Source organism: Cryptosporidium ryanae (genome assembly GCF_009792415.1).
Source record: "Cryptosporidium ryanae isolate 45019 chromosome Unknown contig_31, whole genome shotgun sequence".
Lineage (NCBI taxonomy): Eukaryota > Apicomplexa > Conoidasida > Eucoccidiorida > Cryptosporidiidae > Cryptosporidium > Cryptosporidium ryanae.
The window spans coordinates 49157-62579 of NW_027125547.1; the positions used below are offsets into that span (position 1 = coordinate 49157).

General features: G+C 31.8%; 7 protein-coding genes across 7 annotated transcripts; 2 read left to right on the forward strand and 5 right to left on the reverse strand.

Annotated features, from left to right (window-relative positions):
- Nucleotides 1-374: 374 nt before the first annotated feature.
- On the reverse strand, nucleotides 375-1013 carry FG386_002033 (GTP-binding nuclear protein ran/tc4; the record flags this gene model as incomplete). Its single annotated transcript, XM_067341381.1, has 1 exon — nucleotides 375-1013. The coding sequence occupies one exon, from the start codon at nucleotides 1011-1013 to the stop codon at nucleotides 375-377; it is 639 nt and encodes a 212-aa protein (XP_067196832.1).
- Nucleotides 1014-1410: 397 nt separating this feature from the next.
- Nucleotides 1411-2334, reverse strand: FG386_002034 (RPR45-like archaeo-eukaryotic exosomal RNAse PH; the record flags this gene model as incomplete). Its single annotated transcript, XM_067341382.1, has 1 exon — nucleotides 1411-2334. One exon carries the CDS (start codon nucleotides 2332-2334, stop codon nucleotides 1411-1413), a length of 924 nt encoding a protein of 307 aa, XP_067196833.1.
- Nucleotides 2335-2651: 317 nt separating this feature from the next.
- FG386_002035 (uncharacterized protein) lies at nucleotides 2652-3494 on the forward strand (the record flags this gene model as incomplete). The annotated part of the gene is made up of 1 exon (XM_067341383.1): nucleotides 2652-3494. One exon carries the CDS (start codon nucleotides 2652-2654, stop codon nucleotides 3492-3494), a length of 843 nt encoding a protein of 280 aa, XP_067196834.1.
- Nucleotides 3495-3547: 53 nt separating this feature from the next.
- FG386_002036 (uncharacterized protein) lies at nucleotides 3548-5806 on the reverse strand (the record flags this gene model as incomplete). The annotated part of the gene is made up of 1 exon (XM_067341384.1): nucleotides 3548-5806. One exon carries the CDS (start codon nucleotides 5804-5806, stop codon nucleotides 3548-3550), a length of 2259 nt encoding a protein of 752 aa, XP_067196835.1.
- A 216-nt stretch (nucleotides 5807-6022) lies between these two features.
- FG386_002037 (uncharacterized protein) lies at nucleotides 6023-6984 on the reverse strand (the record flags this gene model as incomplete). Its single annotated transcript, XM_067341385.1, has 2 exons — nucleotides 6023-6800; nucleotides 6881-6984. The coding sequence occupies 2 exons, from the start codon at nucleotides 6982-6984 to the stop codon at nucleotides 6023-6025; spliced, it is 882 nt and encodes a 293-aa protein (XP_067196836.1).
- A 752-nt stretch (nucleotides 6985-7736) lies between these two features.
- FG386_002039 (uncharacterized protein) lies at nucleotides 7737-11063 on the forward strand (the record flags this gene model as incomplete). Its single annotated transcript, XM_067341387.1, has 1 exon — nucleotides 7737-11063. One exon carries the CDS (start codon nucleotides 7737-7739, stop codon nucleotides 11061-11063), a length of 3327 nt encoding a protein of 1108 aa, XP_067196838.1.
- Nucleotides 11064-11449: 386 nt separating this feature from the next.
- FG386_002040 (cell division control protein 28) lies at nucleotides 11450-12628 on the reverse strand (the record flags this gene model as incomplete). Its single annotated transcript, XM_067341388.1, has 1 exon — nucleotides 11450-12628. The coding sequence occupies one exon, from the start codon at nucleotides 12626-12628 to the stop codon at nucleotides 11450-11452; it is 1179 nt and encodes a 392-aa protein (XP_067196839.1).
- Nucleotides 12629-13423: the final 795 nt, after the last annotated feature.

Here is a 13423-nt window from a genome sequence, read left to right on the forward strand (position 1 = left end):
ATATTGGTTCTTTGTTTCGGAGCCATTCGAAACACCTAACGAGGAAGAGGTTGGAACGTTGATTGGTAATTGAGAATATTTACTCTGAACACTCCCTCATCTACAATAAGCATCCCCTCTATTTAACAACATCGGGTAAAATACAAAACAAACATATGAATGGAAACATGTGTGTATATATCACTTCGTTGTGGATAATAGATAGAAACAAGAAAAAAAAAAGAAAATCAAAAACTCAACTTGTAGGCTAGCAGTCTTAAATTGAATTGAGTCAAATGTTTCACTCTAGCTTCTTAACACCTTGATATAGATGGAGGGCTAGAATATCTGAACAAGAAAGTATCAATGTTCTAGATAAAACTATCTACTGTAACTTAGAGATCTTCATCGTCGTCTTCAATAGGTGCATTAGCTGCTTCATTCAACTCCCTTTCAGCTTGAGCAACCAAGGTTGGATCAATGTTAACCTCTGGAGCCTTAGCGTGTTGCCCAACAAATTGTAAAGCAGGTTGATTTGTAAGTCTCCTTGCAAGCCATAAGAAAGGCTTCTCAAAGTTGTAGTTGCTTCTTGCAGAAATATCATAATATTGTAGGTTGCGCTTTCTATGATATTGAATTTGTCTAGCTTTTACTTGTCTATCCTTAACATCAACCTTATTACCAACGAGAACAATTGGGATGTTTTCACAGACTCTAACAATATCTCTATGCCAATTTGGAACATTCTTATATGTAATTCTAGAAGTAACATCGAACATAATGATAGCACATTGTCCCTTTATATAGTAACCATCCCTAAGTCCTCCAAACTTTTCCTGTCCAGCAGTATCCCAGACATTGAAGATAAGAGGTCCAAAATCAGTGTTAAATTTAAGTGGATGTACCTCAACACCGATTGTTGGAATGTACTTTTTTTCAAATTCTCCAGTTAAATGGCGTTTAACCAAGGTAGTTTTTCCTACACCTCCATCTCCAACCAATGCAAGCTTAAACTCAGGTGCCTGGGTTGCCATTTGTTCACAATTTAAATTGTAATTCTCCCAGAATAGTTACAATTTTAGATTCCAGTCAGTCTGGTATTCTCACCCTTATATTAGGCCTCAAGTAATATTCTGTCTACACCCACAGGATTAGGCGGCAAAGGAATATGATTTTTCCGGCAACTTGTTACTTTTAGTCACGTTGGAAAGAAAGGGATAAAAAAATCAATGAACAAAAATAGTATTAAGTATAGAATTGTTCAATTAACAAAAAAGCCTTATGTTAGAATAATTCTGTATATTCACACTTATAACTTATATTACATAGCTTAAATCTAAAAGTAAAACAATGTCGATAGATATAGGGACCCCCAGCTTTGAAGTTAACCCTTCCCTTATCAAAAATGAAAGCCTATACTTTTTTATACTTTTATATTTTAAATTCTAGTAAATGTTCTCTTATTTCCCTTGCTCTTTTTTCAGCGGTACGCATTAGCGAATTAAGATCGCTATGCAACTTTCCAGATGGGTAACTTGTTATACATTGAACTTGCAACGTTGTGTTTTCATCATCTACATTACAAAATGACACGATCTCGCCTTGTGAATCCTCCATACTGCTTGGGTCGCATACCCAAATCTTTCCATTCAAGTATGCAAAAGACACGAAGATGGGGATATTTTTGAAGTAAGTTGTCTCACCTATTGAATTTCCATGGTCCTTGTTAACATTTTTTTCTTCTATATCATTAATAGAAATGTTTGGATCTGAAGAAAAACGAAACCAATTGTAGTTATTATCCCAAAATATATGTTTTGGTACCTCAGTATTAATGACAGAGGCGATTGCTAATATTAAAGCATAATCCAATGGATTGCCATCATATGATAAGCAAACTATGTCTACATTAAATACCCAATGCAATTCTTTATTTTTGAATACAGATTTAAATGCGTCTTTATTTATTATTCTTTGGTCATTTAAACACTCCGTAATAGTGTTTGAAACATATGTAGAATAGTTTGAATTCCCCGAGAACCCACAAATAGGTGGAAGTTCAAGATTTACTACTATTCTGTTATTTGAAATCAACTCATTTGTCTTTTTATCGAAATCCGTCTTTATTATTCGAGGAGTACAGGAACTGATGTATGAGGAGTTTCCTGCTCTAATGGAAAGTTTTACAGATTCACATAAATCATTAAGCAAATGAGAACCTGATCTATTGACCTCCAACTTAAATCTTCTACAAACTTCTGGTTTCCTTCCATCACATCTCACCCCTTTATCAAGAAATCGATTTAAGTATTCATCAGGACGAAGTTGCCAAAGTGAACTTTTAATTTTATTCATCTATACCCACCTGTCTATATTATGTTTGTAAAATGCCTTCAGTATGAATTTACAAACAAGTATCTACTTATTCTTTGTAACAAAACTATTTTGTCCCCAATGATTAAATATTCAGCCAATATTTCTCTTCCTGGTCAAAATGTTTTAGGCGCCATGTCAAGAGGATAGCATTTACAGAATTGCATGTAAAACAAAAATAATGAAATAAAGATAAATTTTGCAAACCTTGTAATAAAAGGAATAACTTGATTCAACTATAAATATATATTTAATGCAAAATTTGACCTCTTTAATTTCAAAGCTTTATATTAATTAATATGCACAATTCGAAAACAATTACAGATCAATTGGAGGAATTAATAAAGAGAGCCAAATCTTTAAAGGTAAATAAGCATGTATCTATTGTTGCTGAAGAAGATAATGAAAATAAAGATGTTCATAAAGTTACTGATTTATATTCTCTAGAATTAAAATTGCTTGATAAACGCTTAGAAATGTGTACAATTCAAAAAAACGCTATAAAGGAATTAATTAAGACACACAAAGAAGAACTTGAACTGTTGGAGAGTGCTTTAAGATCCATATCAGAGGAGGAAAAGAAAATTCAAGGAGTAATTATAAAGGAATCTTCTGAAAATGATGTTTTCTCGAGGGCTACGTCAATGGAACTTATTGAAAATGATAATCATCCTGTCTTAGACAATATAAATTCAAGTTCAAATAATAATGAAGATAGTTCTCTGTATAATGAGGAAATTGATTCTTCCAATAGTTATGAAAATGATTTAACGACTAAAAAATACTTTTTTGAAAATCAAAGTGAGTGTTCCGAAGGGGAAAACTCTAAATATAGTAATTCTTACTATTCAAAAAAAAGTAATAATTTTGATAGACAAGTCCGTTTTTCAGTTAATGATTTAAAACACAAAGAACTTGAATATAATAAAAATCAGAGTATAAAAAATAGAAACCTTACTAAAACAACTATTTCAATACCACGAAGATATAATTATATAAGAAATAAAAACTCGAGCCTGTTAAAAGACATTTCTATAAAAAAGATTCTTGATGGAGGTAGAAAGCTCAATCTAGATGAAAGAGATGTTGAACAAAGGGAACTTGTAAGGCAGCTGCACAACATATACGGTTCAAGAAAATAGATTTAAGATAATGAAATAAAATCATATATTTGAGGAAACTCAATTTAGACTTATTAAGAACCTCTTATAACCATTGGTTTTAATAATTTGGAGTTTTTTATTATATTTGAACATATAGAAGTTCCAACAATTCTTTCTAGAGCTAGACTATTTTGCAAATGAAATAATGTTATAACAAGAGGAAAAGATTTTGAACGCGAAATTGAATTCGATCTCATTTCATCTTTATTTCTTGGTCCCTGTGAATAATTTATGCTGTTTATACAATCAAGGTATATACTTGGATACGTAGGTGGCTTTGCAAAAATGACTTTTGTTGCACCTTTAATTAGATATCTTCTGAAAAATAAAAATCTTTCCGTTGTTATCAAGATAGGTAACTCTCCTTTATAAAATGCCAGTCTATTTCTAGAAAGAGCTGAATTTGAAGATGATTCATGGCAAGAAGCGAAAACTGCATTTTGTTGGAGAAGGTATTTTTTCACTCTCAAATAAGAAACGTAGTTAGAGAGAACTAAAAGAACTCTTTCAGTAGTTCCATCAACGGCAGCAAGAATATTCGGATATAAATGCGAGCTTAGATAATTAAGCATATATTCATCAGAACTGCCTGATGTTCCCGTTTTAATAAACATTTGCTGAATCCCAGGAACAAGTTTCTTAGCCTTATCAATTGCTATACCTTTTTCTGAAAACCATGTATTTTTGTCAACTAAATTCCAAAGTCTGACAAACCCTCTTATATTATACGTATGATTTCTAAACAATGAGCTCAATTCTTCAATCCTACAGGACGAAATTACGATTGTTTGTCTAAACTCCCTTGATCTCTCATCTAAATGCGCTTGGTAGACTCTTCTAATATCACAATTTCCCAATGACCTTTTTGGGAGTTTGTTCATCATATTAAAAATATCAAGTAAATGATCCCAGTTTTGCATGTTAATTATATCTCCTCCATAGATTAAACACAATTCAATACTAGATAAAGTAGAGAGTAATCCTATTCCCTGTATGTCATCATTGTTTCCAATTGTAATCCTCAAACCCAAAGGAGAGGCTAAAATGATATCTGAGTTATCAAAAGAACTGTATATATTTATTCCAGATTTGGTTAATTGAATCCCAAGTTTGAATTCATCCTCATTATCCTTTCCATCAAACAAATACTTGTAAAGATCATCGTTTTTACCTATTTCGTCCTCTATTTTTGCCTCCTCTTCGTTGTTCTTCCCTTTATATTCCGATTTTTCACCTTCTTCAAAATGTTTTCCATTGTTTGTTTCTTCATCTACACCAAACTCATCTTTAAATTTATCATAGCCTCTCAAAACTTTTCCATGTGGAATTAGATTCAAGAGAGTTTCAACGACTTCCCTTGCTATTCCCTTGAAGGGGCATAAAATCAAAACCCTGCAACGATTGAATCCCTGATCTCTCATACTATCTTCACCTAGGAAGTCTATATCAAATTTGTCTTTGTTATTTAGAGCATCCTGAAGTTTGGAATTGTTATCCATTATAAGCTTCCTGGAGTTATATACATGCTTACTTATATGGAGCATACAGAGTGAAAGAGTCCAGGGTGAGATAATACCTGTAATCTCCGAGTATTCAACATCTAAATAACTACTTATACACCCATAAAAGGTATTCAGTTTTTCAATTTCCTTATTGTTTAATTTCTCTAATGAACTTATATGTTTTAACCAATTTTCTCTGAGACTCTTTTCCAAAACGTAATTTCCAAGTCTTATTTTTTCAAAATCAACTCCATTTGACCCCAATACATTTTCTTCAACTTCGCACATTCTATTTGTCTTTCTTTTCTGTTCAAATTTATATGTCAAAAATCCAGGAAGCTTGATTCTTCTGCAGATGTGTTTTTCTTCATCACTTTTCTGTGAATTACACAGCTTGTGGAGATTCAGCATCCCCTGATTAGTATAGTCCTTGAAATAATAGTCCTCTATTTTTCTCATTGTCCCTTCAATATTTACAATTTCATTGAAATTTGTTTTTATATCTTCAATATTATCTGTATTTTCATCTCTTACATTTAAAATATGTTCTTTTACTTTCTCAACATTATTGGTTATGACAGTATCGGAGCTATTTTTTTTATCATTTTCTATGAATCGAATCCACTTTGAATACAAATCCTCACTATTTCTATAAAGTCTTTTAGTTACTTCATCAACATCACTAACTGTACTATCTGATTCAAACTCAACTTCTATTCTTTGCCTCTTTTTGGAATACTTTAGTCTTAGATTTTCCTCCATTTTTAGATTTGATATTTTATTACTCATCTATATTCTGTTATTAGAAAACGATCTCATTTACTCAATCCTAATGAGGTATATCATATGCATTTATGATAACGTAATTCTGGTATTTTTGTTAATTCAACTAAAAACAAAAGTATCACAAGTTCGGAGCAAACAAATTATTAAAAAAAATTAAGGCTCAATAGTCAACTGAAACATAAATGGATGGCGCTGGCGGTAAACATGTCTCGGATCATTTCACATCCGTAACTCGGACAAGTAAGTAACCGTAGTTGCAACCGAGAAGGAAACAATTCCCGAAATTAAACCGCTCGAAAGCATTGTAAATGCAGATTTCACTGGAGGCATGTTACAAAATTTTCCTTTAATGTATCCAAGAATCCCCAATGCAAATGTACAGCAAATACAAACGGTCGAGTACGAAAGCACCAAAGTGAATTGCTTTAGTAATTCAGAGATTGAGAAAAGATAATTGAATGAAATAAATGAAATCATTGGTATAAGCCCAAAAAGTGCAAAACTGAAAAACATAAACATTGCGCTTTTTAAAGGTGATGATGCTCCCAACTCTTCTGAGTCACACATAAGTCCCAATTCCTCCATCATCATATGTGAAATAAAGAAGTTTTTATACTTAAAAGTCAATTCTACCATTTTCTTTGAGTCTTCTTTGCTAAATCCGTGCTTTTTTTGATACAAATTGAACATTTCTGATACCTCTTCCTCCGGACAATTTTCAACTTCCCACTTTTCTCTTTTGTATTCGGATAAAACAAAATCATTTTCCGCCTTGGAGCTCACGTACTCACCAATTGACATAGCAAATGCGTCAGCTAACAGACTACCCATGCAAATCGTGAACATCTGGAGTGTCGTAAACTTAGCAGCAACACAGCCAGAAACAAGAGAAAAAATTGTAACTATTCCATCTAGTCCACCAAAAACTATCACCTTAAGCAATTCACTTTGAGTGCCCAAATGTGCTTCTTCATGAATTAATTCCCTGTGTACCAACCTATTTAAAATTTCAAGATAATAAATAGATGTTATTAATAATTAGAACAATTAATTCTATAATGAATGTGTCAAACTTACTTCGAAGACTCAATATCATTTTGCTTATAGGCAATTCGAGCAGCATCTATCCTTTGGTTTGGATTAAAAAACTTTTCGTAGACTTTTTTTTTAATGATGTTCATTTTTATTAAAAATATTTGTCAAATTTTGAAACGTTCTGTAAGGATTCTGGAAAAAAAAACTAATTGTATTGAAAACTTCCTTAACAAAGTAAATTTTTATTATGTATTCACGACAAAATAAGACAAATACCACAAAATTACATCTGTAATTCTCTTTAATTACTTATCCATTTAACAGCATAAATCCGTTTTCCTACTTATTCCCCTTTATCTCCAATTATTTAAATATTCGCGGGTGGCGCCTTTAAAAGCTTTTTGACATAATTCTTAATTCCTAGCAAAAATAATTAACAAGGTAAACTATTTAAATCCTGTATTGAAATTAGGACCTTTTTCACATAAAAACTATTTATTAGTCCTTTGTTACCGTTTTTTTACATAGGGAAGCTGAAAACTAATTGCTTAGTTTGGCGCAGAACTGACAATCCGATACCGGTATTGCATGCAAAGCAAGTGTCATTTCTTGCCCCACATAAGCATGAAAAAGACATTTTATGAAAATAAATAAGTCAATAGAGTTAGTTGAATTTAATGTTTTTCAAATTTTTAAATTGTTTCCTTTTTTTTATCAATATATGCCTTGTATTTACTTATAGTGTTATAAAGTAAATATATATTTAAAAACATTTAAATACAACAATATTGATTTAAAATAGGATAAATAATTTCTTATAAACAATATTAAGATAATAGAGGTTCAAATCTAAGAGTTTTAATTTTTTTGAATAAAAAATAGAGTAATTTTGAGTAAAATGAAAAATATTCCCTATTATGTAGTTGGGAATAAATTATTGTATGATATAAAAGGAAACATAAGAGATGAAAAAAGTAATGATAAAGACAATAAAAATGATTCTATAAGAGTTATGAATCTAGGAAACTATATAAGCAATGCTCCGTCAAGTTATTGTGATATGGAGTATGGAAGTTCAAATATAAGCAATACAACTAAGAGCAGTAATTCATTTTCAAGGACACCTAGTCATAACTCAGAAGACTTTTCTAGAATGGAGAAGAAGAGTACAACTGTTAATACTCACAAGTACAACTATCACTTTTTAGCCATGATTAAAAGGGGTCTAATCTGTTTTTCATGCGGAGCTTTATTTAAACAAAATAACAAAATGGAAATAGAAATCAAGTCAATCCGGACATGTCCCAGTAGTTCCGATATTATTAGATATAGTTGTAGCGTAGATGTTTGTGGAAGATCGGTTTGTCACAGCTGTTTTCAATACTCAAAATCTCAAAATGTCTTATTATACAAGGCAGATACCTCTAGATGTATAATATGTGAATACCAATTACTCCATAATATGAAAAATCCACAAAATCAAAGAAATGCAGCAGAATGGCACTGGGATTTTCACACTTCCGATGACCTAATGTTCTTGAGAAAAATAAGAGGAAGTTTAATAAATGGGAATGGACTGCACATAGAGCTAAGTGACAAGAGGCAGGGTTGTTGGAGAAGAAGAAAAGAAGGAAGAAGAAAACACTTTAGCTTTAAACAACATGGTGGTTTCTTTGAGAGTAGAGCAGTTGCTCTGGAATTTAGTTCTACATACATAAAGTCAAACAAGTTAGAACACCCATCTGCTCCACTAATGATTACTGCGATAAATGACAATTATTCAAGCATAGTTCCGAAAAGAATTCAAAGATATTACGTAAATAGACAACAAAAAGCAATAATGAATAGCTTGAGTGACGCGTCATGTATAATTTGCTTTGAAAAACAAAGCAATGACTTTGAGGTTAAGCTTATGAAATGCATATCATGTGGGAGAATATACTGTAGTATTTGTGTTCAATATATTCAAATTTCTAATCCAAAGAATGAAATAGCAAGAAACTTACTTGGCAAAGACCTTATTTGTACACTTTGCCATCACTCAAACATAAATTCAACAGAAAGATTTGCTGCTTTTATATACGAGTTTCAACTTATCTTACCCTCAAATACTCCCCTAATTAAGTTTGACAAATTCAACATGAAATGGAAAACTCCATATGGCTCAGTAAGTGTATTTGAAGCTGGTGGAATTTTAGAGTCAAGGAAGGAGGCATATGTTCAGTTAGAAAATGGTCAAAACTCTGAAATGACTAATTCTTATGATAGAAATATTTTTTATGGAGAATTTAATAATAAAGTCGGATACTACACCCAATTTGTAAAAAACGGAGTGCTCAGAATATATGGTCCCTTTGATACTTTTGACGAAGCTGGAAGAAGGTGGGACCTCGATACATTAAAATATTATGGGGCTGAAAAGGCTATGAGAAAAGCCTTTTTTCCTAAGCTTCTTACGTGGCTTTCATTGCCACAAACTCTTCAAGGGTACTTTCTGGCACCTTGGATAATATGGTCTATGGATAAAGAAGATAAAAGTACGAAGCTAGAAAATAAATTTAATAAAATAAATAAGATATCAAAAAACTATGATATTATAATCATAGGGGCTGGATTAACTGGACTTAAGACTGCTGAGATTCTACTAGAGAAAGGTCTAGATGTGTTAATACTTGAGGCCCAAGGTACACCTTTTGGCAGAATTTCCGGATATAACAAATGGACAAATCATATTAGAAAAACTACAAAAGAAAGTTGTTTTTTCAGAGAGGATGCTAACAGCCAGGAGATTCCCGGAGAACACATTTCCCATTTAACAGAAGAAACTATTAGTATCTCTAACGAACTCGTTAAACTTTCTATTGACCTCCTCGAAGAAGTGGTCATCGATATGTTTCATCCTCTATCTACGGTTTTAGACCAACCAATCAAAGAGTTTATGTGTATCGATGGCGAATACTTTGAAAGCATAAATCCAACAAAAATTATTCTTGAAAAGGCAAAAGATCTATCTGAAGCCATTAATTGGAGATTCCTATTGCTGAACTATTGTATACCACTATCTATGAAAAGACTCAATATTAAGACACTTTCTCAAGCTTCGAGAAAGTATATAGAAAAAATAACTGTTGGAAATTATGGTGAAAATTTGAATAAAAGCTTGGAGCAATTCTATTGGGAAATACTTCCAAGATTTGTGGGATTTGAGGAAATGCCTTGGAGAGAGTACTGGAGTTCTCCAAAAAATTGTTATTGGAAGAAGCGATCAATTAATACCGTTCATCATAGTGACTTTGAAGATAAGTCACAATGTGAAAGCCATTTATTAAATCTTGAAATAGAAAAAATAAAAAATAGTTCTATACCGTCGAAAGTAATATACAACAGTACTGTTACAGATATATTATTTAACAGTGAAACTAGTCAGGTTAATGTAAGAGTATTTGATGGTACATGGTATAGTTCTTCATGTGTTATTTCAACACTTCCTATTGGAGTATTAAAAAAAAGTACGCAGACCTCAGACAACCAGAACACAGATAGCAATTGTAGCATATCGTCATCTTCCTCCCTTCTACAAAATAATGGATCTTCACAATCAAACAAATTTTGTCCCTCAAAAAGCATCAACTGTAATAATACTTGTATAAAATTCACACCGTCACTCCCTTATGAAACAATAAGATCGCTAAAACTCCTTGAAATGAATAGTTACACAGAAGTATATCTTGAATTGGACGACTCCAATTCGAAGATTAGACTTGAAAGCTGGTTCTCAAAAATTGGAGACAAAATTCACCATTTGGACTATCCATCACTAACATTTTATACAAGTAAATACACTCCTAATACAGTAATATGTGGAATATCTCCTCCACTGGCAGATAAAATAGTTCCAAACAAAGAATCAGAACTTACTACTGAAAAGCTTGCAAACATATGTTATGGAATATTAAATGAAATATCTCCAAAGGATTTAAATTTTGAATTGTCTAGTTACTTTATTAAGAATTGGAAAGACAATCCATTTTCTTATGGAAGTATACCCATCCATTCAAACAACAGTAAAGAATCCAATATTAACCAATTAATAAAACCACATTATGAAGGTCATTTATATTTTGCAGGTGACGGAACTACAGTAGACGGCTTTGGTTCTATTCAAGGAGCCCTTTTGAGTGCAAAAAGAGTTGCTACTCAAGTTTGTAGGTTCCTTTCTAATTAACTTCATAAAACGTAATAAAATTTATTAATTAAAAAATGTTTATAAAATTATAAATAAGTAAAAAACAAAGAGATGATTTTCATATCTTCATCCCCAGCTTAATGATTACACTATTAAATATTATCATATCTAAGTTTTATTTATTTTTATATTGATATTAATTTATCTCTAAAAAAACGTTGAATATTTTTGTGTTTTTATTAATGTGACAAATAAAACTTTATTCAGATTCGATATAAGAAAAATAATTAAAAAATAATGTACCCGTATTCAATTATTTTGTTTAATATTGCTATCACTATTATAATTGAAAATTAAACAATTGGAGAAAAAAACCATAAAATAATTATAATATAAACTATTAATGAAAGTGCAAAAGTAGTTAATTATATAGCTGATCCAACTGCAGACCTACTATTTCTTCTCTCAGAATCTCTTCTTCTTTTATCTGAAGTTACACCCTTTGTAACAGATTTACGTCCAACTCTGTTATTTTGGAAAACATTTTCATCATTGAATGGTTCACCGCAACTGGAAGGCAATGCTCTTGGAGAGGGTAAAACAACCATGTTATTCCACATTACATACTTTGACCTGTCAATATCGTCAAACCAAGGATGTTCCAAAGCACTTTTACATGAAATTCTTTTGTTTGGGTTGCAAACCAAAAGCTTTGAGAGTAAATCAATTGCAGATGAATCTGCAAGCTTACATAAGCTCTTAAGATTTTCAATGGTATTGCAGTTCCAAACCGGAAAGTTCTTATCAAAATATTTAAGTTTTCCAATATCAGGCCAAGTCTTCTCAGTTGGAGTCCCAAAATACCTGAATATCCTCCATACCATGTCTATCTCACACTCTCCTGGAAGAAGAGCATGTCCTCCCCTCAGTAACTCGGCCATAATACATCCTACAGACCAAACATCTACAGAAGGAGAGTATTTGTCTATTCCCAACAATATTTCTGGTGCTCTATACCACATAGTTAAAACATCGTGTGTATACTCAGGCAGGGGAAGTCTGCAGGCTCTTGCTAACCCAAAGTCACCTATCTTCAAAACTCCATCCATACCCATTAAAACATTTTGAGGTTTCAAATCCCTGTGCATAATATTATGAGCATGACAATAGGCCATGCCGTTCAATAATTGAAACATTAATTCTTTTGTCCAAGCGGTGTGCTCCGCTATTGGATTCTTTAAATCAGGGTATCTCTCTTTAAGCATTTGTGTATGAATTTTGCAGTGTTTCTTTAAATCGTTTGCACACAGCTCAAAAACTCCAATAAGTAAGGGAGATCCATCCGTTGGTCTGCTGTAGTGAACTTCATATAAATCGACGATATTTGGATGATCCAATGTTCTCAGTATATCCAATTCTCTAATCGATGTTGCAGGAACTCCCTCATCTTCATGCTCTTCCAAATGAAAAACCTTTATTGCAACTAAACGGGTTGGATCGTTTTGGTCGTAGGCTTTTACAACCCTTCCATAAGTTCCACTTCCAAGATCTTGCAACACAACATAATTTGTTGTTTTAGACTTTATTACTGTTGAAGGTTGCATTATTTGCTCTCACACACTAATTGTTCAACTTTTTAAATGATATTAACCATAAAATATTCCTTATAAAAGGTTCAATAGTATATTAATCTATAAGTGTTTTAATTAGAAACTGTATGATTCTTCTTTGTTTCACATTAAAACCATCTACTAATTTTGAACAAGTCTTCTGTCTCAAAAACAACTCCAAACAACTTTCCAAAAATATAAATGAGGTTATTGTTCCTCCTTTATTCTCAATCCTTCTATTTTAATCAATTTTTTCACGGGAATGGTATCTGCCACATGTAAATATATTTCCAACACACTTTGCACACCCCACATAGGCCGCCACTTGGGCATTTACATGCACCTTTTCTAATACCGACATTATTCATATTTGTGTGCAAAATTATTCCTACTTCAAAGGTTTAAAAATGAAAATTAAGATTATTTTAATTCATAATATAATGAATTAACACTTGTTAACATTGTGGCTTATAACTATTTTTTCTAGATAATGAAAATTTAAGGTCTAATTTATTTCCTCGGATTAATTAAAAAATATTCGAAAAAGTTGTTGAGAAAGATGTATCAAAATAATTAAACCATTGTGAATTTTAATTTAATTTCGTTAATTTTCAAATGCCTTTCCTTAATTTCGTTGAGATCAACTTTGAGGAATAATGTCTGCATTATTAATCATTTTCCCTGTCAAGGAATTGGCGGGAATCTGTGGGTCAAACTAAATAATATTCCCTTTAAAAATTTCAGTGTGGAAAACCCGTAAACAATCAAATTTAAACTTTGTTTATTTCA